Here is a 23,737-nt window from a genome sequence, read left to right as displayed (position 1 = left end):
ATATCTGGCTTTTGCGAATCTGATAATTGAAAAATGGTATATCAGTTTTAATTCGCTTTTATTATGAGCGAAGTTAAATTTTTTTTTTTTTTTTTTTTTTTGAGATGGGAGTTTCACTCTTGTTGTCCAGGCTGGAGTGCAATTGTGCGATCTTGGCTCACTGCAACCTCCACCTCCCAGGCTCAAGGGATTCTCCTGCCTCAGCCTCCCAAGAGCTGGGATTACAGGCATGCACCAACACACCTGGCTAATTTGTATTTTTAGTAGAGATGGGGTTTCACTATGCTGGCCAGGCTGGTTTTGAACTCCTGACCTCAGGTGATCCACCTACTTCGGTGGATTCTTTATCCATTCCCCTCCCAGATAATTTTGTCCTTTCTTCATTGAATCCAGTAGCTATTTATGATACTCATGTTAGTGATATGAGGTATGATAATAGCTTGGGATATGAGTTACAAATATTTTTTCACAAGTTGTCATTAGATTTTGGCTTTTTGGAAAGCCTTTTGGCCGTGGTAATTTTTGTTGCCTATTTTCCTTTAAATTTGCAGGAGGCCGGGCACAGTGGCTCACATCGGTAATCCCACACTTTGGGAGGCTGAGGCAGGCAGACCACTTGAGCTCAGGAGTTCGAGACCAGCCTGGGCAACATGGCGAAACCCTGTCTCTATGAAAAATATGAAAAATTAGCCTGGTGTAGTGGCACAAGCCTCTAATCCCATCTACTCTGGGGGCTGAGGTAGAAGGATCGTTTGAGCCCAGCAGGCTCCAGCATGGGTGACAAAGTGAGATCCTGTCTCAAAAAATAAAAAATAAATAAACCTGCAGTATTTTGAATCCTAAGGTAGTCTTGGGTGTGTGTGTGTGTGGTTTCATTGTCCATATTTGAATCTTTGAACCATTTGAAATTTATTCTCAGGTACAATATAAGGATCAAATTTTTTTTCAATATATTTTCCATTTTTACTGTGCATACACATATATACAATGTATTTTTTAAATGAGCTTTACAATATGTGGTTTTATCACTTGGTTTACAACTAAATACACTGAACATTTTCTCTTCTACAACAGTTAAAAGAATTGCATAGCTTGGAGGAAGCATAATTTATTAAGCAATTTTGTTGGGGACATTGAGGTATAATATTTTTTCTAAAAAGACTTTTTACAAAGGCTGAGGCAGGAGAATCACTTGAACCTGGGAGGCGGAGGTTGCAGTGAGCCGAGATTGCGCCACTGCACTCCAGCCTGGCGACAGAGCGAGACTCCGTCTAAAAATCAATTCTTTTTACAATGCCTTTAGGAAAAAAAGGGGAGTCCTTGTCTTATATATCTTTCATTAGATGATGGAAACTTGCCCTTCCATTTAGCCTTTTAACTTGCTTCTCTACACCCACCTAATCACCAGTTAAATAACCTATTTTATGTTTTCCAACCTCTGTCTCCCATTTGCTTCCTCTTTCTTACCCAGTCTCCCTGCACACATGCAGACAGACTTCCATTCCTTCATCACTCTGGTTCCTCGCCTTAAAGAGGCTGTCTTTCCTTTTAAAGAGACAATGTTAATTGATTTTGATCAACTCTACTCAAAACTGTATCCTAAGGTCCACATTAAGATTAGTCTTTAATAATCTGAAGATATAATTCAGTCGTTTAAAAGAACATATTAAGAAGACCTTGGTAGAATTACATGTATCAATAAACACGAGGCCTTGAGCAGTTGCTCACGCCTGTAATCCCAGCACTTTGAGAGGCTAAGGCAGGCAGATCACAAGGTCAGGAGTTCAAGACCAACCTCGCCAATATGGTGAAATTCGGTCTCTACTAAAAATACAAAAAAGTTAGTCGTGCATGGTGGCACATGCCTGTAATCCCAGCTACTGGGGAGGCTGAGACAGGAGAATTGCTTGAACCCGGGAGGCAGAGGTTGCAGTGAGCTGAGATCGTGCCACTGCACTCCAGCCTGGGTGACAGAGCGAGACTCCATCTCAAAAAAAGAAAGAAAAAAAAAGAAAGAAACACTGGACTTGGGTGCAGTGGAGATATGGCTGACTTTCTTTTGAAAAAAGAAGTCGTTTTTTGGGAGAGGGCAGGGCAAAGAAGTAAGAAGTAGTTGATACTGTAAGGAAATGTTAGAGACCATTTTGGAAATATACTCATTATTTTAAGTAAACTAACAAATGATCATCTTTCATTGTAGCAGCAGCTTTTACTGGTCATGAAATTTGCATGATATCTAAAATGGTATTTCTGGAAATAGGTCAGTGTCAATTAATAGTAACTTTGTATAGAAAGGCAGATGCCAGCTAGCATAAAAGTGGTACATGCAGACGGTGGTAGTTCTGGAGTCCTGGAAGCCATGAGATGCTCATCCATCACAAGGCCATCACAGCCAGTAAAATGCCTGAGGAAAGCAGCAGAGCTGGCCGTGCCAGCATTTACACAGGGAACACTTCTTGGGCAGCCAGGTGTCATGGAGCACAGACCCACAGTTCTCTTTGCACACATCGTGCTCACAGTTCCATCCATAGAAGGACGGGGGGCAGGCACAAAAGGACCCCAATGCAGGTTCCCCCATTCAGGCAGCAGGTTCTGCTTAGCTCCTCCTGGGGCCGAATGCTGTCATTTCTGAAGGCCAGGTCTCCCTGAGATGGACACGCAAGTTCCTGATGGCCCAGCCCAGCAACTAATCCCAGTTCTAAGGCTTCAAAATGGCCATGATCCAAATCACACTGGAAGAGAAGCAGGCCATCTTCCTGCAGTCCATAGCTCTGTTGTTGTCCCCTTGAAGTTACCTTCCAGAGAAGTCCTTTCTTTTGTCTTCTGTGGAATATCACAAATGTGCTTTTTGAAGCATATATGTCACATGTAGGAGAACTCCATCTCTCCAAGAGAACTGTAGAAACAAAGTAAGGTACACGTGAGAGGGAATGATTTCCAACCCAATCAGCTCCCAGACACGACCTGTGATAGGTCAGAATTTTTAGATGGATCCTCCTGAAGTTCAATTGCCAGCAACTCTCATATTTGGATTCCAGTTAAATTCAAAGAATTTTTTTTCGAGACAGGGTCTTGCTCTGTCATACAGGGCTGGAGTGCAGTGGTGCAATCATAGCTCACTGCACAGTCCACCTACCAAGCTCAAGTCATCCTCCCACCTCAGCCTCCTGAATAGCTGAAACTACAGGTGCACATGCCACCATGCCTGCCTAATTTTTTTTTCTGTAGGGACACGGGTCTCACTATGTTGCCCAGGCTGGTCTCAAACTCATGGGCTCAAGCGATCCTCCCACCTTTGCCTCCCAACTTGCTGGGATTACAGGCATGAGCCACTACACCCAGCCACAGCTGACTGATTTTAAATGGAACATAGACTTTCACGTTTTGGGTTATCATCAGGATCAGAGCTAGCCACACAGAAAGGCTAACCATATCATTAGAGAGTTGGGGCTTGGAGCCATGTGATATCAGGTAGGAGGCTGGAGATTGACTTCAACAAAATGGGCGATGGTTTAATCAAGCATGCCTAGGTAGTAAAACCCCAATAAAAACTCGGGACACCAAAGCCTGGGTGAAAGTCCTATGTTAGCACTACCCCCACACTTATTGCCACACATGGACGACAAAGGGTAACACATCCCTAGGAACACAGGAACTTCACATTTGGAACCCTCCCCATCCCAGATTGTGCCTTATACATCTCTTCTAATCTGTGTCCTTTGCCTGTAATAAGCATGACTGTGAATATAACAGATTTCAATGAGCTCTGGGAATTATCAAACCTAAAGGTGGTTTTGGGAAACCCCCAAACTTCCAGTGTCAAAATATTACTTACAGGCCAGGCCGAGTGGCTCAGGCCGGTAATCCCAGCACTTTGGGAGGCCAAGGCAGGATGATCACTTGAGTCCAGGAGTTCGAGATCAGCCTGGGCAACATAGTGAGACCCAATTTCTACAAAAAATAAAAAATCAGCTGGGTGTGGTTGTGTGCACCTGTAGTTCCAGTTACTCCAGAGGCTGAGGCAGGAGGATGGCTTGAGGCTGGGAGGTCAAAGCAGCAGTAACCGAGATCGCACCACTGCACTCCAGCCTAGGCGACAGGGCGAGACCCAGTCTGAAAAAAAAAAAAAAGACAGGAGCTGGAAAATGACCTTATAAGGAACTTTACATTAATACTGAAGTGGTTGTAATTTAAGATACCGCGCAGTCCGCAGGTCCTCAGGCGCTCAGAGGACCAGAGGCGGTTACAGACGTAATGGCTACTCAGAACCGCTAGGGAACGCTAGAGGATTGGCCACCGTGCTTACGCATGCGCACACTCTGGCACGCACAGCGTTTACGCGCTCACTGAGACTCGCGCATGCGCAGGTCCCGCATAGAGCAGTGCAGTGCCGTTATTCCAGTCTCCGTAGAAACGCTGGGACTATGGCGGAGCCGACTGTGCTGCTGGAGATGTCCGAGCTCCCCGGAGATAGCAGTGTCCCACAGGTGGGCACAGCGAGTGGCGTCAGCGACGTACTGCGGGGGGCAGTCGGCGGCGGGGTTCGGGTGCAGGAGGCCCGGGAAGGCCCAGTGGCCGAAGCTGCGCGGTCCATGGCGCGGGTGCCGGGCCCTGTGCCCGGGCCCATCCCCAGCAGCGTCCCGGGCCTGGCGTCCGCGCCAGACCCCCATCAGCAGCTCGCTTTCTTAGAAATTAACCGGCAGCTGTTGTTCCGCGAGTATCTGGATGGTAGCTCCCTGATTCCGGTCAGATTACTACGGGATTTCGAGGAACGCCGCAGGCTGTTTGTGGAAGGCTGCAAGGCGAGGGAAGCAGCCTTTGACGCGGATCCCCCGCAGATGGACTTCGCTGCTGTCGCGTTTACGGTAGCGCTGACTGCCTCCGAGGCCCTCAGTCCTCTGGCCGACTGAGTCGGCTGTGATGATGACATTGGTGGCAAGGAATAGCCAAGTGACCCTTTTCGGATCAAAAGAACAGGCAGGCTGTGCCAGTTTAGTTAACTCAGTCATTAGGGGGAATGCAAACTGGAAGGGAATACGGCAATGTGCAATTGAAGGAGGAAGCACACTCCGAAATGGAAACAGACAAGACTGTTGAATCTTGTTTTCTTTCTTCTTTTTTAGTATTATTTAAATAGAGAAGGGAGTCTCGCATCCCTAGGCTGGTCCCGAACGCTTGGACCCGAGCGATCCTCCCGCTTCGGCCTCCCAAAGTGCTGGGATTACTTTACAGGCGTGAGCCACCGCGCCCGGCCGAGTCTTGTTTTCAAACAGGTCCCAAGACACTTCTGGCTTAGCACTTTGTTAGCAATGCATTTTCCTGCATTTGTGAAGAATCCTTCATGACTTTCACCATAAAGGATGGTTTTGCAAAGATATGAGAAAAAAAAATGCCAATAATAGAACCCCTAGAAATGAACCTAAGTGATGAAAGAAAACAAAGAAATAGAGTTGTCAGGAATCCAGGTGTACCTGAGTTACTAGGATTGGAAGGCTATTGAGAGGACTTTGAAATTTCACAATTTGTGGTCATGTCAACAAATCCTAGTGTAAGATTCATATTTGTGTTTTCTGAGGTACTTTAGATGAACAGTAAATATTCAATAGAAAAAACCACGTATTATATGATCAATGTTTTCAAGTCTATGTGAAATTGGGTAGGTGTGGAATAAACTTGTTTTTTGTTAATTTTAAGCTTTTTATTTTATTCTAGAATATGTATTCACAAGACTCAACAAAAAAAAGTATCGGCCGGGCGCACTGGCTTACGCCTGTAATCCCAGCACTTTGGGAGGCCAAGGCGTGTGGATCACCTGAGGTCAGGAATTCAAGACCACCCTGGCCAACATGGTGAAACCCCATCTCTACTAAAAATAAAAAATTAACTGGGTGTGGTGGCACTCGCTTGTAGTCCCAGCTACTCGGGAGGCTGAGGCAGGAGAATCACTTGAACCTGGGAGGCGGAGGTTGCAGTAAGCCGAGATCACGCCACTGCACTCCAGCCTGGTCAACAGAGTGGGACTCCGTCTCAAAAAAAAGAAAAAAAGTATCAAAAGACGCTGTGAGAAATCTCTCTTGTTGCTGTCCTTTGCCAAACTCAGAACTATTCCATGCAGGTGCCATTGCTTGTGGCTTGGAGTTTTGTTGTTGTTTTCTTGGTTTTGCTTGTTTTTTGCTTTTTCACTGTACGCCTTTCAGGTTTTCTAATGCATATGCAAATAAACATCAATCTAAATATTGTGCATTTTCCCTTTTAATATCAAGGTAGTTAACTTGCATCACGAGGTATAAATTTTTAAAAATATAAAATCAAGGTAACATATTGTATACCTCTATCAGCATCTTGGGTTTTTTCAGTTATATATGGAGAGATTTATATATCAGGGGTTTTCTTCTTCTTTTTTTATATATAGAAACAGAGATGGGGCCTCATTATGTTTTCTAGGCTTGTCTCCAACTCTTGGCTTCAACTGTTCCTCCTGCCTCGGCTTCCCAAAGTACTAAGTGCTGGGCGTGAGCTACTCCACTGGGCTTTTTTTTTTTTTACAACTACAATGTAAAGCCTTATCTTAGTATAATGAACTAGACACCTTTTGGACATCTGGGTTGTTTGCAAAATGTTTTAACATTTTCTATGCATTTATACGTGTTTACTCGTTTTCCATAATACACTTGTTTTTTTTTTCTTTTTGAGACAGAGTCTTGCTCTGTCACCCAGGCTGGAGTGCAGTGGTGTGATCTCGGCTCACTGCAATCTCTGCCTCCTGGGTTCAAGTGATTCTCCTGCCTCAGCCTCTGGAGTACCTGGAACTACAGGCACGTGCCACCATGCCCGGCTAATTTTTTGTATTTTTAGTAGAGAAAGGGTTTCACCGGTTAGCCAGGATGGTCTCGATCTCCTGACCTCAAGATCTGCCTGCCTCAGCCTCCCAAAGTGTTGGGATTATAGGTTTGAGCCACCGCACCCAGCCACCTTATTTTTTGTTTGTTTTTGTTTTTTTTCTGAGACGGAGTCTCACTCTGTCGCCTGGACTGGAGTGCAGTGGCACCATCTCAGCTGACTGCAACCTCCACTTCCCGGGTTCAAGCTATTCTGCCTCAGCCTCCGAGTAGCTGGGACTACAGGTGCACCACTGTGCCCAGCTAATTTTTGTATTTTTTTAGAGAAAGGGTTTCACCATGTTGGCCAGGCTAGTCTCGAACTCCTGACCTCGTGATCCGCCTGCCTCAGCCTCCCAAAGTGCTGAGATTACAGGCATGAGCCACCGCGCCCTGCCCCACCTTGGTATTTTTAATGTGTCACCAGAGTGCTGTCCTTGGGGCTCAACCAGTTTACCTTCCATTCAGCCAAGGATAGTTGTGCCTCTCTCCACAGCCTGGCTAATCTGACAGCTTTGGAAGCATCTGACAGTAAAAGATGGTTTCTCACTATGGTTTTAATTTGAATTTCTCTAATTATGAGTGAGGACGCATGTTTTCAAATGCTTAAGAGCCATTTGTTTTCATTTCTCAGCGAACTATCTGTCCATATTCTTATTTTTTATTGGCTTGTAAGTTATGTGTCAGTCACTAAAGAAGTTAGCCCTTTGTGATGACATGGAATATAGTTCACAGCAGTTCAGACTGCTGTGATCCTTTTGCCATGCAGAAAAATGTTGGGCGGGCGTGGTGGCTCACTCCTGTAATCCCAGCACTTTGGGAGGCCGAGGTGGGCGGATCACAAGGTCAAGAGATCGAGACCATCCTGCCTAACACGGCGAAACTCCGTCTCTCCTAAAAATACAAAAATTAGCCGGGCGTGGTGGCGGGCGCCTGTAGACCCAGCTATGCAGGAGGCTGAGGCAGGAGAATGGCGTGAACCCGGGAGGCGGAGCTTGCAGTAAGCCAAGATTGAGCCACTGCACTCCAGCCTGGGCGACACAGCCAGACTCCGTCTCAAAAAAAAAAGAAAAAAAAAGAAAAAAATGTTTAATGTAGCTGTGTATATTCAGTTTATTTCTTTTGCAGTTTCTAGACTTTGAGTCATGGGGCCGGGTGTGGCTCACTCCTGTAATCCCAGCACTTTGGGAGCCCGAGGTGGGCGGATCGCAAGGTCAAGAGATCGAGACCATCCTGGCCAACATGGTGAAACTCATCTCTTCTAAAAATACAAAAATTAGCTGAGCATGGTGGCGCGCACCTGCAATCCCAGCTACTTGGGAGGCTGAGGCAGGAGAATCACTTGCACTCGGGAGGCAGAGGTTGCAGTGAGCCGAGATCATGCCATTGCACTCCAGCCTGGTGACAGAGCGAGACTCCATCTCAAAAAAAAAAAAAAAAGAAAGGTCTTTGCCACTGCAGGATCATGAAGGAATCTGGTTTTTTGTCTGTTTTTTTTTTTTTTTTTTTTTTTGCCTCAGGTTGCACCCTACCTTCCCCCCACACTCATGAATAGTTTTAAGTTTTAAATGTTAACATTACAATTTTTATTCATTTGGAATGTTTTAGGTCCTAGTAGTGCTAGTCCACCCTCATTGCTCTTCTTTTCCAAAGTTTTTCAGGCTGTTCTTTGATTTTTTTTTTCTATTGTGGAACTTTAGGATCATCTTGACTAGTTTCAATTTTTACAAAAGCTGTTAGTATTTTTATATAGGTTGCATTCAATATATATACTGTTGAGTGAGAATTGACATCTTCACGATGTCATCCTATCCAGTAATGTGGTAAGTCTTTTCATTTGTCCCCAGATGTATTTTAAAGTTTCCTTCATATAGGTCTTGCATATTTTTGTTAAAAATATTCCAAGGTTTGTTTGGTTTTCTGTTTGTTGTTTATGGCTATTGTAAATGAGGTTTTGTGGTGTGTAAATTTGAATGCTATCTTTTTTTTTTTTTTTTGGTGCTCTATTAAACTTACTCTATTCTCTTATTGTTTGCAGTAGCTTTTCTTTGGTATACAATCATATCATCTACAAAGAACAATAGTTTTACCTCATTCTTTTTTTTTTTTTTTTTTTTTTTTTGAGACAGAGTCTCGCTGTCGCCCAGGCTGGAGTGCAGTGGCACCATCTCGGCTCACTGCAACCTCTGCCCCCCAGGTTCAAGCGATTCTCCTGCCTCAGCCTCCTGAATAGCTGGGATTACAGGCGCCCACCACCACACTCAGCTAATTTCTGTATTTTTAGTAGAGACAGGGCTTCACCACGTTGGCCAGGCTGGTCTGGAACTCCTGACCTCAGGCAATCTGCCCGCCTCAGCCTCCCAAAGTGCTGGGATTACAGGCGTGAGCCAGTGCGCCCAACTGGTAGAGAATGTTGTTAAAGGTCAGATCCGCGTTTGTGGATCTCTTTTCTCCCATGATGTATTCATATGTTTTTTGTTTTTTGTTTGAGACGGAGTTTCACTCTCGTTGCCCAGGCTGGAGTGCAATGGCACAACCTCCACTCACCGCAACCTCCACCTCCCGGGTTCCAGCGATTCTCCTGCCTCAGCCTCCTGAGTAGCTGGGATTACAGGCATGCACCACCACACCTGGCTAATTTTGTATTTTTAGTAGAGGCGGGGTTTCACCATGTTGGCTAGGATGGTCTCGAACTCCTGACCTCAGGTGATCCGCCCGCCTTGGCCTCTCAAAGTGCTGGGATTACAGGCATGAGCCACCGCGCCCGGCAGTATGTTCATATGTTAAATCATGTTCATAGGTTTTGTAGTAATGGTCCTTGCATTTGAAATGCCCCTCACTTAGACATGATACATTATTCCTTAGTATGATATTGAATTCCATTTTATTTTATGGAATAAAATAAAATTTTATTTAAGATTTTGTATTAGAATTCATAAGTGAAATTAGTTTCTAGTTTATCAACCTTTTCAGTATTTAGATCAACTGTATTTCATATATATCATTTCATATGAAGAGTACAGAAGTATTTTATTTTTTCCCTGCTCTGGAAAAAGCTGGCATTGGAATTATCTGGTTTTTAAAGTTTCACAGATTTTTATTCTGAAAACCATTCAGGGCTAATGCTTTTTGGGAGAGTAGTTCATTGATAATTTTCTTTTTCCTGTGAGATAAAATCAATAGAGTTTGTAGGGTACTTGTCTGAGTATTAGTATTTCTCTACTGACTTAGAATATAGCATTTTCAGGCCAGGTGCTGTGGCTCGCGCCTGTGATCCCAGCACTTTGGGAGGCCAAGGCGGGTGAATCACTTGAGGTCAGGAATCCAAGACCAGCCTGGCCAACATGGCGAAGCCCCGTCTCTACTAAAAATACAAAAATTAGCTGGATGTGGTGGGGCACTCCTGTAATCCCTGCTACTCAGGAGGCTGAGGCAGGAAGGATTGCTTGAACCTGGGAGGTGGAGGTTGCAGTGAGCCAAGATCCCACCACTGCACTCCAGCCTGGGGGGTGACAGAGCAAGACTGTCTCAAAAAAAAAAAAAAAAAAAAGGCCGGGTCCAGTGGCTCACGCCTGTAATCCCAGCACTTTGGGAGGCCAAGGCAGGCGGATCACCTGAGGTCAGGAGTTCGAGACCATCCTGGCCAACATGGTGAAACCCCGCCTCCACTAAAAATACAAAAAATAGCCAGGTGTGGTGGCACGCACCTGTAATCCCAGCTACTCCGGAGGCTGAGGCAGGAGAATCACTTGAACCCGGGAGGTGGAAGTTGCAGTGAACCGAGATCGCACCATTGCACTCCAGCCTGGGTGATGTAGCACTTTCTGGCTTATTTTGCCAGAAAAAAAAAAAAAAAAAGAAGTGTGTTTCTTAATTCCTGAAGATGTTCAGGTTTTTATGTTTCTTTTGTTACTGATTTCTGACTTAAGTACATAGTGGTCAGACAATGTGGTTTGAATGATGCAAATTATTTAAAATGTATGGAGGCTTTATGGCACAACACATTGTTACATTTTGTAAATATTTCATTTGTGCAGAAAGGTATTCTCCAATTGTTAGGTACAATTATATACATCTGTTCATTAGATCAGGCTTGTGGTTTATGTTCTACATACTCTTCTACATCCTGAATTATTTTTTGTCAGTTTCACCTGTCTCTAATTTAGGTGTATTTGTCAATTTCACATTATAATGCGATCTATAGTTTTCTCAACTTTTGCTTAATGTATTTTGTTTTTGTTTTGTTTTGTTTTTGAGAGGGAGTCTCACTCTGTTGCCCAAGCTGGAGTGCACTGGTGCTATCTCGGCTCACTGCAACCTCCCCCTCCTGGGTTCAAGCGATTCTCCTATCTCAGCCTCCCGAGTAGCTGGGATTACAGGCGCGCACCACCAGGCCCAGCTAATTTCTGTTTGTTTGTTTGTTTGTTTGTTTGTTTTTTGAGACGGAGTCTTGCAGTGTCACCCAGGCTGGAGTGCAGTGGCGCGATCTCGGCTCACGTGCAAGATGAGCCTCCCAGGTTCACGCCATTCTCCTGCTTCAGCCTCCCAGGTAGCTGGGACTACAGGCGCCCGCCACCACGCCCAGCTAATTTTTTGTATTTTTTTTTTATAGTAGAGATGGAGTTTCACCGTGTTAGCCAGGATGGTCTCGATTTCCTGACCTCGTGATCCGCCCACCTCAGCTTTCCAAAGTGCTGGGATTACAGGCGTGAGCCACCGCGCCCGCCCTGCTGCTTAACGTATTTTGAAGCTGTTAATAGGTACATACAGTTTAGAATTGTACCATCCTCCTGCCCAATTAAAATGTTTATTATTCTGTAGTTACTACTTCATGTCTACGATGCAATTCTGACACTACCCGGAGTGAATATTCGTCTTCACAGGTTTAAGGACTCAGTCTTCCACAAGGCTGTCCTCACTCCAGACACCAGCCACAAGCTCTGGGGTTCCCAGACCTCCTTACTCCTGACCAACAGGCTACAAATTCAGGGGGTTCCCACTCCTCCTTCAGGGTCAATAATTCACTAGAGTGACTCACAGAACTGGGGAAAGTGCTATGATTTTATAGTTTTATTATAGCAAAAAAAAAAAGATAAAAATCAAGATTAGCCAAGAAAGAAAGACACACATGGCGAGCTCTGGGATGGTCCCAGTGCACAGTTTCCATGTCCTCTCCCTGTGGAGGCAGGACACATCAGTTTTCTGGCACATGGATTTGTGGTGATACGCAGAGTATTCCTAGCCGGGAAAGCTATCTGGGCCTGCGTGCACAAAGTTTTTTTGGGGGGTTTTCATTTATTTTTTTTCTGAGACGGAGTCTTGCTCTGTCACCCAGGCTGGGGTGCAATGGCCCTATCTCAGCTCACTTCAACCTCCACCTCCCAGGTTCAAGTGATTCTCCTGCCTCAGCCTCCCGAGTAGCTGGGATTACAGGCATGTGCCACCATGCCCAGCTAATTTTTGTATTTTTAGTAGAGGTGGGGTTTCACCATGTTGGCCAGGCTGGTCTCCAACGCCTGACCTCAGATGATCTGCCCACCTCGGCCTCCCACAGTACTGGGATTACAGGCATGAGCCACTGCACCCGGCCTATTGGGGTTTTATTATGCAGGCGTGATTGACTGGATCATTGGTCATGGAACTGAAACTCAATCTCCAGCTTCCTTCCCCTCCCAGACTGTCAAGCTGATACCACGTGGCTCAAAGTCCAGCTTTCTCATAATCTCATGGTGGCCCTTCTGTCACTGACAGCTGCCATTCTGATTCACCTAATTACCATAAACAAGAAGTGCACCGTTAGTCACCTTTTGAGTCTAAACTATCAAGTATGGGCTGGTGGTGGCTCACACCTGTAATTCTGGCACTTTGGGAGGCCAAGGCAGGCGGATTGCCTGAAGTCAGGAGTTCGAGACCAGCCTGAGCAACACGGTGAAACCCTGTCTGTACTAAAATACAAAAAAAAAAAAAAAAATTAGCTGGGCGTGGTGGCTTGCACCTGTAGTCCCAGCTACTCGGGAGGCTGAGGAAAGAGAATCGCTTGAACTCGGGAGGTGGAGGTTGCAATGAGCCGAGATCGTGCCACTGCACTCCAACCTGGGAAACAGAGTGAGACTCCATGTCCGAAAAAAAAAAAAACTATCAAGTATGGCCCAAGGGGTCCACCATGTTAATGGTGACACCCCTGTCACTTGGGAAATGCCAAGGATTTAAAGAGTCCCTCCCAGCAACTGGACACAAAGGCCAACTAAAGTCTCTACTATTCGACAATATCTAATACTGTTTTTTACTTTAATGACTTTTATGTTAACAACAATTTTTTTTTCCTTTTTTTTTTGAGACGAGTCTCGCTTTGTCCCCCAGGCTGGAGGGCAGTGGCACAATCTCAGCTCACTGCAAGCTCCGCCTCCTGGGTTCATGCCGTTCTCCTGCCTCAGCCTCCGGAGTAGCTGGGACTACAGGCGCCCACCACCACGCCCAGCTAATTTTTTGTATTTCTTTTTTTTAGTAGAGACGGGGGTTTCACCATGTTAGTCAGGATGGTCTCGATCTCCTGACCTCATGATCCACCCATCTCGGCCTCCCAAAGTGCTGGGATTACAGGCGTGAGCCACTGCGCCAGGACTTTTTTTTCCTTTATTGAGACAGGGTCTCTCGATCTGTCGCCCAGGCTGGAATGCAGTGGCACAATCATGGCTCAATCATGGCTCACCGCAGCCTCGACCTCCTGGGCTCAAGCAATCCTCCAGCCTCAGCTTCCTGAGTAGCTGGGACTACAAGCGAATGCCACCATGCTGGGCTAATTTTTGTATTTGTTGTAGAGACAGGGTTTCCCTATGTTGCCCAGGCTGGTCTTGAACTCCTGGCCTCAAGTCATCCTCCCGCCTTTGCCTCCCTAAGTGCTAGGATTACAGGTGTAAGCCACCATGCCTGGCTCCTTTTAATTGCTAACTCATGTTCCTCAAAATATTATCTTTGGGAACTACCTGGGAAATGGTTCAGCATCTTCTTAGTTGACTTCTGTTTAATCATAACACGTACTTGGGAACATTCCTAACCAGACATTAATTTAGATGAAATTTCAGACTTGTCAGATGGCAGGAATTTAGGTCCCAAATTTGTGTGAGTGCAGGCTTATTAACAGAAGGCTTTCTTTCAATCATTTGCTCACTAACAAGGTGGAGACTGCTAATCACCCCAACTGCCTACCTCTGTGAGAGGGGCATTTTTTCCCAGCCTACCCACTGGAGGGTACTGCCTCCTGGGGTTCCCGGCATCCACATGGTCTCCACTCTGGCATCTCATCCCACTTGGGCCTTGGGTTCTGTCTTTTCCCTTCACATTTTGAGTCATGCAGGTTCTTGCCATCAAAATTAGCAGATTTCCTCACAGCAAGTACCAACTCCAACACCAACCACTTTTGGATTTATATTTCCGTAAGATTTCTGGACTCCAGGAGTTCCCTTACCTTCCCACCAGCTCAATTTTGCATTAAAAATATTTTTAAAATATTTTAGGCCGGGCGCAGTGGCTCACACCTGTAATCCCAGCACTTTGGGAGGCTGAGGTGGGCGGATCACAAGGTCAGGAGTTGGAGACCAGCCTGGCCAACATGGTGAAACCCCGTCTCTACTAAAGATACAAAAAATTAGCCGGGCGTGGTGGCGGGTGCCTGTAATCCTGGCTACTCTGGAGGCTGAGGTAGGAGAATCACTTGAACCAGGGAGGCAGAGGTTGCAGTGAGCCAAGATCGCACTACTGCACTCCAGCCTGGGTGACAGGGCGAGACTCCGTCTCAAAAAAATAAAAAATAAAAATATTTTATGAGGTATGTTAGGCGTTCTGAACCAGGGTGGTGTCACCAAGTTCATAAAAGTGTGATTAAAGCAAACCCCTGGCCAGGCATGGTGGCTCATGTCTGTAACCCAGCACTTCGGAAGGCCAAGGCAGGTGGATTGCTTGAGCCCAGGAGTTCAAGACCAGCCTGGGCAACATGAGGAGACCCCCGTCTCTACTAAAAATACAAAAATCATTAGCCTGCCGGGTGCAGTGGCTCACGCCTGAAATCCCAGCACTTTGGGAAGCCGAGGCAGACAGATCACGAGGTCAGGAGTTCGAAACCAGCCTGACCAACATGGCGAAACTCCTTCTCTATTAAAAATACAAAAATCAGCCGAGCATGGTGGGGCGCGCCTGTAATCCCAGCTACTCAGGAGGCTGAGGCAGGTGAATGGCTTGAACTCAGGAGGCAGAGGTTGCAGTGATCTGAGATCGTGCCACTGCCCTCCAGCCTGGGGGACAGAGTGAGACTCTGTCTCAAAAAAAAAAAAAATCGTTAGCCTGGCATGGTCGCACGTGCCTGTAACCCCAGCTACTTGGGAGGCTGACGTGGGAGCATTGCTTGAGCCCAGGAGTTCAAGGCTGCAGTGAACTGAGATCGTGCCACTACACTCCAGCCTGGGCGACAGAGCGAGACTCTGTCTCAAAAAAAAAAACAAATCCCTAACTGTAGGGGGTGGAAAGTATCTCACATAGGAAATATCCTCTCATGTTTTATACTGCTTGACACATACAGATTTCACTGAGACAAACCCCATATGTTTTGGGACTTTCCCCTACCCTCCAGCACTCTGTCTTAGCAGGCATGATAGATAACTTATTTCCTACTCACACCAGCATATCATTTGTATGTAGAGGGCCAGCACATTATCCTGTCAGGTGTTGAAAACATCAGCCCGGGAGAGGTGGCTCACGCCTCTAATCCCAGCAGTGAGGCTGAGATGGGCGGATCACTCGAGGTCAGGCGTTCGAGATCAGCCTGTCCAACATGGCAAAACCCCATCTCTACTAAAAATACAAAAATTAGGTGGGTGTGGTGGTGCATGCCTGTAATCCCAGCTATTCGGGAAGCTGAGGCAGGAGAATTGCTTGAACCCAGGAGGCAGAGGTTACAGTAAGCCAAGATTATGCTATTGCACTCCAGCCTGGGTGACAGAGCCAGACTCCATCTCAAAAAACAAACAAACAAAACAGAATTTGTGTTTTCTACTGTGTGAGCCATTGGCGGTCAAGTCTGCTGTGTGAGCCATTGGCAGTCAAGTCTGCTGTTACTTATAGGCAAAAGCACTCTTAACTGAAATCTACTACTAACTGAAACTTACTGATTCTGTGATAAGCCTTCTGCTAATCCTTTCCCAAGCATAATTTAGTATGTAATTATCACAAAAATTCCACAAGTTAAATAGTGCTATGATGTCCATTTTATGGAGGAGGGAATGGAGGCTCAGAGAGGTGGCGTCCCTTGTTGGTGGTCACACAGCAACTAAGTGGTAAAGTCTGAGCCCCCCCTGCCTTTGCCCTTGACCTCCTGGCATGTGACCACTGACCCCACCATGCCAGGTGCAGAGTACAGAGCCCATAAATGTCCAATGAATGTGAAAATGCCTCTCCTCCAGCCCCAGGTCACAGAGACGCTCCCTACAACACTGGCATTCTAAAATCTATGGGTTTTTTTCCTTTTTTTTTTTTTTTTCTTGAAACACGGTCTCACTCTGTTGCCCAGGCTGCAATACAGTGGCATAATCATGGCTCACTGCAGCCTCCTGGGCTCAAGCCATCCTCCTGCCTCAGCCTCCCAAATAGCTGGGACCACAGGCACACACCACCACACCTGGCTAATTTTTTATTTTTTGTAGAGTTGGGGTCTCACTATGTTGCGCAGGCTGGAACATAGGTCTTACAGGTTTAGAAAGTGGGCCCTGGAGCATAATCGAGTTTGAAGTGTCACGGGTTTGAGACTGACTGCCATCCCCGTTTCCCTCACAACCCCAGAAAATGCCAATAAGATGGAAGGTTTTCAAAATGTATCTGGAACCAGAGCATGGGAAATGAGGAAGCCACAAAAGAAACAAACTGCCCTCGGGAGCAAGAGGAGTGGAGGCCAGACAGAGGACTGGAGCTACAGGACTAGCCTTCCAAGCTCCCCTCCCTCCCACCCCGGGGCCAGAATATCAGGTGACTTCCACAGACCTCAGAGGTGAGTGTGGCGACAGCAGACACAGTCAGACTGGACACAGGGGTGCAGACTCTGCATGTATTCTCCTCTTCCCCTCCCTGAGCTCACCCCAGCCCCAGCCACCATCAGAAAAGGACCTGACTTGGCAACATTTCAGCCCTTCTCATCATCCTGCTGAGACTCCTAAGATGGGAGAGAAAGAAAAGAATTTTAAATAACAATAACAATGACAGCTCCATAAAAATAAGTGTTTATATAGGGTCTACCATGCCTCAGGCAGTTATACTGTTTCCATGGACTACAATGCCCATTCTAGTTTCCTCACTATTTTTTCTTTTCCTTCCTTTTTTTTTTTTTTTTTTTTGAGACAGAGTCTTGCTCTGTCGCCCAGGCTGGAGTGCAGTGGCGCCATCTCAGCTCACTGCAAGCTCCGCCTCTCAGGTTCAGGCCATTCTCCTGCCTCAGCCTTCTGAGTAGCTGGGACTACAGGCGCCCGCCACCACGCCTGGCTAATTTTTTGTATTTTTAGTACAGACAAGGTTTCACCGTGTTAGCCAGGATGGTCTCGATCTCCTGACCTCGTGACCTGCCCGCCTCGGCCTCCCAAAGTGCTGGGATTACAGGGGTAAGCCATCCCGCCCGGCACTTTTTTTTTTCTTGTAGAGACAGGGTCTTGCTCTGTCACCCAAGCTAGAGTGCAGTGGCCCGGTCAGAGCTCATTGCAGCCTCTAACTCCTGGGCTCAAGCAATCCACCCACCTCAGGCTTTCAAAGTGCTGGGATTACAGGTGTGAGCCACTGTGCCTGGCTAATTTATTTATTTATTTATTTATTTATTTATTTATTTATTTATTATTTGTAGAGACAGAGTCTCATTATGTTGCTCTGGCTGGTCTCGAACTCCTGGGCTCAAGTGATCTGCCATTTTAGCCATCCAAAGTGCTAGACTTGTGCCCTGCCTCCTTGCTATTTTTCAAACTCACTGAACACAGTCCTACCCCAGGGTCTTACAGATGAGGCAACTGAGGCTCAGAAAAGGATGTAGGTGACTTGTCATGATTCTAACAGTGAGAACCGGCTGAGCTAGGATCAGGACCGAGACAGAGCCCTGCCCCATCCTCCTACCCGGCCCCCACCCCTCCCACCGCAGCCTTGGGAGCTCCACGCTCACCTCCAGCTCCACCCCTTGCCGGCTACCTTTTCTTGATCTCCTCATCGATAACGCTCACAATTTTCTGCAGCCTGGACTCATTCACAAAGCCATCACCCCTCTGGGCACAGAGGGAAGAAAGCACACAGGTCTCCCACCCCCAGGACCTCAGCACCACCCCACCTCCCTGTCCCGGACCCTTACTCAGGATCACCTTCTTGGAATGGACCAGTCTCCCGTTCACAAACACCTCAAACTCCCCTGTAGCCTGGGCAGCTCTGTCCTCCTCCTGGGAGGAAATGGTGAGGGTAGGGGAGGCTAAGCTCTCTCCTCCAAGCCCCTTGGGGATCTCAGATCCCTGACCACCCCCCTCTCCCCCAGGACCCCCACACACTTACAAAGAGTAGGTGATTCGGAAATTGCTGCTCCAGGCTCTTTTTCAGTAGAATGTACTGAGGGGAGGAGATGGGGTCATGGGGTTGCAGGGGAGGGGAAACAGGGACTCCTCCCAGTCTTCCTGCCTTAGGCTCCCCCTACCTCCAAAGCCAAAACTACTCACCCGAAGGCTATAGCTTCAGAGGCCACTGGAGGCCAAGAGCAGGAGGAGAAAGTTAAGAGAGAGACCAGGGAAGACACCGCATCAGTATCTTCCCCAGCTCAGGGCACCCTATGAACACCTGAGTTAGATCATGTTCCTCCCCTGTTCAGAATCCCGAAGTAGTGCCATCTCACGCAGGGAAAAACCAGCCCTTCCCGTGGCCTGCAAGCCACCACAGGATCTGCCTTCTCACCCCTCTCTCTCCATCTTCTCCCACTTCTCCCCAACTCATTCACCCTGTGCCAGCCACAGAAGCCCCTAGCTCATCTTTCTTTCTCTCTTTTTTTTTTTTTGTTTTTTTGAGACGGAGTCTCGCTCCGTTGCCCAGGCTGGAGTGCAGTGGCGCGATCTCAGCTCACTGCAAGCTCCGCCTCCCGGGTTCACGCCATTCTCCTGCCTCAGCCTCCCTAGTAGCTGGGACTATAGGCACCCACCACCACGCCCGGCTAATTTTTTATATTTTAGTAGAGACCGGGTTTCATCATGTTGGCCAGGATGGTTTTGATTTCCTGACCTCGTGATCCACCCGCCTCGGCCTCCCAAAGTGCTGGAATTACAGGCGTGAGCCACCGCACTGGGCTTTTTTTTTTTTTGAGACAGAGTCTTGCTCTGTCGCCCAGGCTGGAGAGCAGTGGTGCGATCTTGGCTCACTGCAACCTTCCACCTCCTGGGTTCTAGCAATTCTCCCACTTCAGCTTCCCAAGTAGCCGGGATTACAGGCATGCACCATCACACCCAGCTAATTTTTGAAATTTTTTATAGAGACAGGGTTTCACCATGTTGCCGTGTTGCCCAGGCTGGTCTTCAACACCTGGCCTCAAGTGATCCACTCACCTTGGCCTCCCAAAGTGCTGGGATTACAGGCCCTGCCCCTAGCTCATCTTTCAATACCCCAGGTATGCCCTGCCTCAGGGCCTTTGCACTGGCAGTTCCCTCAGCCAAATGCTCTCCCCACAGCATCCACACAACTCCTTCTCTCCTTCCTTCAGGGCTTCGCTCATATACCCCCTTCTCAGTGAGGCCTTCCTGACCACCCCAGCTAAAACTGCAACCCCCCAAAATGCCTTTTGTTCACAGTACAGATCACCTCCTCACATATGAGATCATTTTCTACAGGTCATATTATTGTTTTTTTGCTTGCCCCTCCACACCAGCCCATGGGAGCCACAAGGACGGGGATCTCGGTCTTGTTCACTGCTGTGTCCCTCATGCCAATAGGACCTGGAACATGGTGGGTGGTGAAGAAGTAGTTGTCGAATGAATGAATGAATACATGAATCCATGGAGTCAGAGAAAGAGACAGAAAAGAGAAGATGGAGAGAAAGAAAGAGGCCAGAGGTGAGGGAACCGAGATAGGGAGAAGCAGAAACACACAACACTCTGGGAAAGGAAAGACACAGGCTGGGCACGGTGGCTCACACCTGTAATCCCAGATCTTTGGGAGGCTGAGGCAGGAGGACTGCTTGAATGTAGGAGTTCAAGAACAGCCTGGGCAACATAGTGATACTGCCCCCGCACCCCATCCCCGACCCCATCTCTACAAAAAAATTTAAAAATTAGGGGCCAGGCGCGGTGGCTGGCGCGGTGGCTCATGCCTATAATCCCAGCACTTTGGGAGGCCAAGGTGGGTGGATCACGAGGTCAGAAGATCGAGACCAGCCTGGCCAACATGGTGAAACCCCGTCTCTACTAAAAAAAAATACAAAATTAGCCGGGCGTGGTGGCACATGCCTGTGGTTCCAGCTGTTCGGGAGGCTGAGGCAGGAGAATTGCTTGAACCCGGGAGGCAGAGGTTGCAGTGAGCAGAGATCGCGCCATTGCACTCCAGCATGGGCAACAAGAGTGAAACTCCGTCTCAAAAATAAATAAATAAATAAATAAATAAATAAATAAGGCAGGCATGGTGGTGCACACCTGTAGTCCCAGCTACTCAGGAGGCTGAGGTGGGAGGATCGCTTGAGCCCTGGAGGTTGAGGCTGCAGTGAGCAGTGATTGCACCACTGCACTCCAGCCTGGGCCGTAAAGCAAGACCTGTCCGAAACACAAACAAAAACAAAAGAGAGAGAGAGTGAGGTGGGGAGACAGAGAGTGGGAGAGACCGCCTGTGGGCAGAGACAGAAGAGGAGAAAGTGAGAGAGAGAGAGACAGACAAGGGGCCAGAGAGGCTTCCAGGGCAGGAGAGAGGCTGGGAAGGGAAGCCAGAGACCCCATCATGTGCGGTGTCTTTGGGTTGGTCTTGCTGGGGAGCAAAGCAGGTTGATCTGCTCTACTCAGCACCCCATCTCTAGCACAGGTCTGGCACTTGGCCTGCGGGGCACTCAGAAACGAATGAATGAAGCTCAGATCCAAAGCAGGGATTTGAACCTGAAGCTCTCCTGCCCCAAAGAGAATGAGAGACAAGAGCGGGTTTCCAATCTGGGAACTGGAACTCTGGGGCTCTACCTGAATCCCTCCCCTCGCCCTACCCCAACCCTGACCTCCACGTCCCCGGAGACCCAGCCCCCACCGCCGGCCCTGTCCCCGGGGGTTGGGAGAGGCATGTGTGAGGTCCTCACCAGTAGGTCACTCGAATCAGGACCCTCTTGTCCAGCGCGAAGTTCTCGCTGGAGGAGGGGAAAGTTTCCGTAGAATTCTGTAAGGAGATGGCCGACGGGATGGTCCCCAGGATGGGCGAGGGGACAGGACTGGGAATGGGGGGATCCGCCAGCCCGGTGGCCGACGGGTCTGCCCTGAAGGTGAAGTCCAGGGTGGGCCCGGGTGAGTTCGCGGCCAGCAGGGTGCGCGTGGGAAGGGGCCCCGGGGCGGGCCCGGCCTCGCTGGAGACCGACGGGATGAGCTTCAGGCTCGGCGCCGGCTCAGGGTCCTCCTCGGGCAACAAAGGCAGCTCCGGAGCAGGTTCCGGGGGCGGATCCAAAGGTAGGGCCGGGGCCAGGTAGGAGTCCAAGACGGGGAGCGCGGCCCGAATCCCTGCCAGGAGCTGGGCTGGGGCTGGGGCTGGGACCCGGACTGGAGGAGTCAGGGTCCGAGCCGGAGTCGGGACCGGAGTTGGGTTCCGGACGGGAACAGGAGTCGGGACCGGAGTAGGGATCCAGGCCGGAGCAGGAGGCGGAACCAGACGGGGGATCCGGGCCAGAGCGGGAGTGGGGACCAGAGTGGGGATCTGGGCTGGAGCGGGAGTCAGGACCAGAGGGGGAGTCCCGGCTGGAGACGGAGTCAGGACTGGAGTCAGGGTCCGGATGGGGGTCCGAGTCCGGACCGGAGTCGGGGTCCGGAGTGGAGTCGGTGTCCGGGTCGGGGTAGAAGCCCGGACTGAGGTTGAAGTCCGCGCCGAGGAGGGGGCTGGGGTCCGCGCCTGGTTATTCATGGGGCCCAGGGGGACCGGGGCAAGCCGGTTGGGGAGTCCCGCCCGCCTTCCCTCTTTGGGCGGGGAGAGCGTCTCCCGCACCGGGTTCTGAGACGCGGCGCGACCACTGAGGGCTCTGTTACACCGAGTTCCACCTGGCCCCCGGGTTCCACCGCTCGAAGGGCGCGCGACCTCCCGACCTCGCCGAGTAATTCCCGCCCCCTTAACCCCCGACGCCAAGCTGAGAAACACACAGATTGCCCCAGTGCCTCCGCAGCTGTCGGTGACACTCAGGTGTTCAGCATATGTGTACTGAGTGCCTGCTGCGCGCACACTTCTCTGCTGGGTGAATTTGGGGACAGAGCAGGGATCAGGAAAGCCCTGGTCCCTGCCCTCACCAGGCTCCCTGTCCAGTGGGGGACACATACCCATTACCAAAGGGCTACAGCCCAGAGCGTTCAGGGCCGGGATGAGGGAGCCCAGGAGCTGTGGGATCCCAGAACAGGTTCAGTCAGCCTGCGGCAATCAGAGACGGCTCCCTAGAAAACGGGACAACTGACATCTGGAGACTGATGATGAGCACCACGGCAACAGTCTCACTCTGGCCCAGGCTGGAGTGCAGTGGCATGATCTCAGCTCACTGCAACCTCAGCCTTCTGGATTCAAGAGATTCTCCTGCCTCATCCTCCCAAGTAGCTGGAATTACAGGTGCCCGCCACCACACCCAGCTAGTGTTTGTGTTTTCAGTGGAGATGGGGTTTCACTATGTTGGCCAGGCTCGAACTCCTGGCCTCAAGTGACCCACCCACCTCAGCCTCCCAAACTACTGGGATTACATGCGTGAGCCACTGCGCCCGGCTGAGAGTTCACATTTATCACAGTACTAGGCGCTAAACATTTGCCCACAGCTAGTTAAATGGCAGAGCTGGGATTCAAACTCAACCCGTCAGGCTCCAGCATCCTGGGGCTTAACCACTTTGAGAAGGAATGTCAAGCTGTAAGCTCCTCAAGGATGGGGCCTTGTCCGTCTTGTTTACTGCTGTATTCCCAGCTCCCAGAATAAGATCTGGCATGCAGTAGGTGCTCAATAAATGTTTATGGCATTAATAAAGAGACAAAAGAGTTAGCCAGGTAAAGGAGGAGTTAGCTGGAGGCAGCAGGACTAGAGCCCAGACAGTGAGCACAGCAAATATGGCCTTAGAGTGAGGGGCAGGGCCATTAACCAAGGATCTTCTTTTATTTTTTATAAGCACATCAGACACGTACTTTTTAAAACATTTTTTTATTTTTTGGGAGGACAGGCTGTCACTCTGTCACCCAGGCTGGAGCACAGTGGTGCAATCACAGCTCACTGCAGCCTCGACCTCCTAGGCTCAAGCAATCCTCCCAAAGTTCTGAGACTACAGCATGTGCTGGCCAGTCTTTGCTTGGTTGGTTGGTACGGTAGCGGGTGGAGAGACTTGTTTTCAGTAATTTGAAGGAAGCCAAGAGAGGGGTGTCTGTGTCTAACAGCCTGGATGATTTTACTTCCGAAGCAGAAAAGTGTTCCAGTGTTAGAGACTGATTTAAAAAAAAAAAAAAAGCCCCTGATGGGGAGCGGTGGCTCATGCCAGTAATTCCAACACTTTGGGAGAGCAAGGCGGTGGATCACCTGAGGTCAGGAGTTCACAATCAGCCTGGCCAACATGGTAAAACCCTGCCTGTAATCGCAGCACTTCTGGAGACCAAACCACGAGGACTGCTTGAGCCCAGGGGTT

General features: G+C 48.7%; 2 protein-coding genes and 1 pseudogene across 6 annotated transcripts; 1 reads left to right on the top strand and 2 right to left on the bottom strand.

Moving 5' to 3' along the window:
• Positions 1-921: 921 nt before the first annotated feature.
• On the bottom strand, positions 922-4,096 carry LOC112437909 (putative protein CRIPTO3; annotated as a pseudogene).
• Positions 4,097-4,225: 129 nt separating this feature from the next.
• EID2B (EP300 interacting inhibitor of differentiation 2B) lies at positions 4,226-8,906 on the top strand. The gene has a single exon (XM_003812230.5). The coding sequence runs from the start codon at positions 4,425-4,427 to the stop codon at positions 4,908-4,910; it is 486 nt and encodes a 161-aa protein (XP_003812278.1). The 5' UTR covers positions 4,226-4,424; the 3' UTR covers positions 4,911-8,906.
• Positions 8,907-14,446: 5,540 nt separating this feature from the next.
• Positions 14,447-22,519, bottom strand: SELENOV (selenoprotein V). 5 transcript variants are annotated; one of them, XM_003812231.5, is made up of 6 exons: positions 21,193-22,412; positions 18,599-18,623; positions 18,438-18,491; positions 18,254-18,328; positions 18,061-18,160; positions 14,449-17,073 (listed from the first exon to the last, which is right to left on the bottom strand). In XM_003812231.5, the coding sequence occupies exons 1-5, from the start codon at positions 22,410-22,412 to the stop codon at positions 18,083-18,085; spliced, it is 1,452 nt and encodes a 483-aa protein (XP_003812279.4). In that variant the 3' UTR covers positions 14,449-17,073; positions 18,061-18,082. The 5 variants fall into 5 exon arrangements, with proteins under 5 accessions (XP_054959583.2, XP_003812279.4, XP_054959582.2 ...); XM_055103607.2 differs by having other exon boundaries at positions 18,087-18,160; XM_055103608.2 differs by having other exon boundaries at positions 14,447-18,160.
• Positions 22,520-23,737: the final 1,218 nt, after the last annotated feature.

Source organism: Pan paniscus, chromosome 20 (assembly GCF_029289425.2).
Source record: "Pan paniscus chromosome 20, NHGRI_mPanPan1-v2.0_pri, whole genome shotgun sequence".
Taxonomy (NCBI): domain Eukaryota; kingdom Metazoa; phylum Chordata; class Mammalia; order Primates; family Hominidae; genus Pan; species Pan paniscus.
Note: the sequence above shows the minus strand (reverse complement) of the source record. Positions and strands in the feature narration are given on the sequence as shown.

Excerpts from the sequence above, each read along its gene's own strand:
- EID2B (XM_003812230.5), top strand. The coding sequence starts at position 4,425 with ATGGCGGAGCCGACTGTGCTGCTGGAGATGTCCGAGCTCCCCGGAGAT.
- SELENOV (XM_063600262.1), bottom strand. The coding sequence starts at position 22,412 with ATGGGTATGTGTCCCCCACTGGACAGGGAGCCTGGTGAGGGCAGGGAC. Across the intron at positions 21,013-21,192 it reads CTGATTCGAGTGACCTACTG|GAGAGCTTCAGGTTCAAATC; the intron begins GTGAGGACCTCA and ends TCTTTGGGGCAG.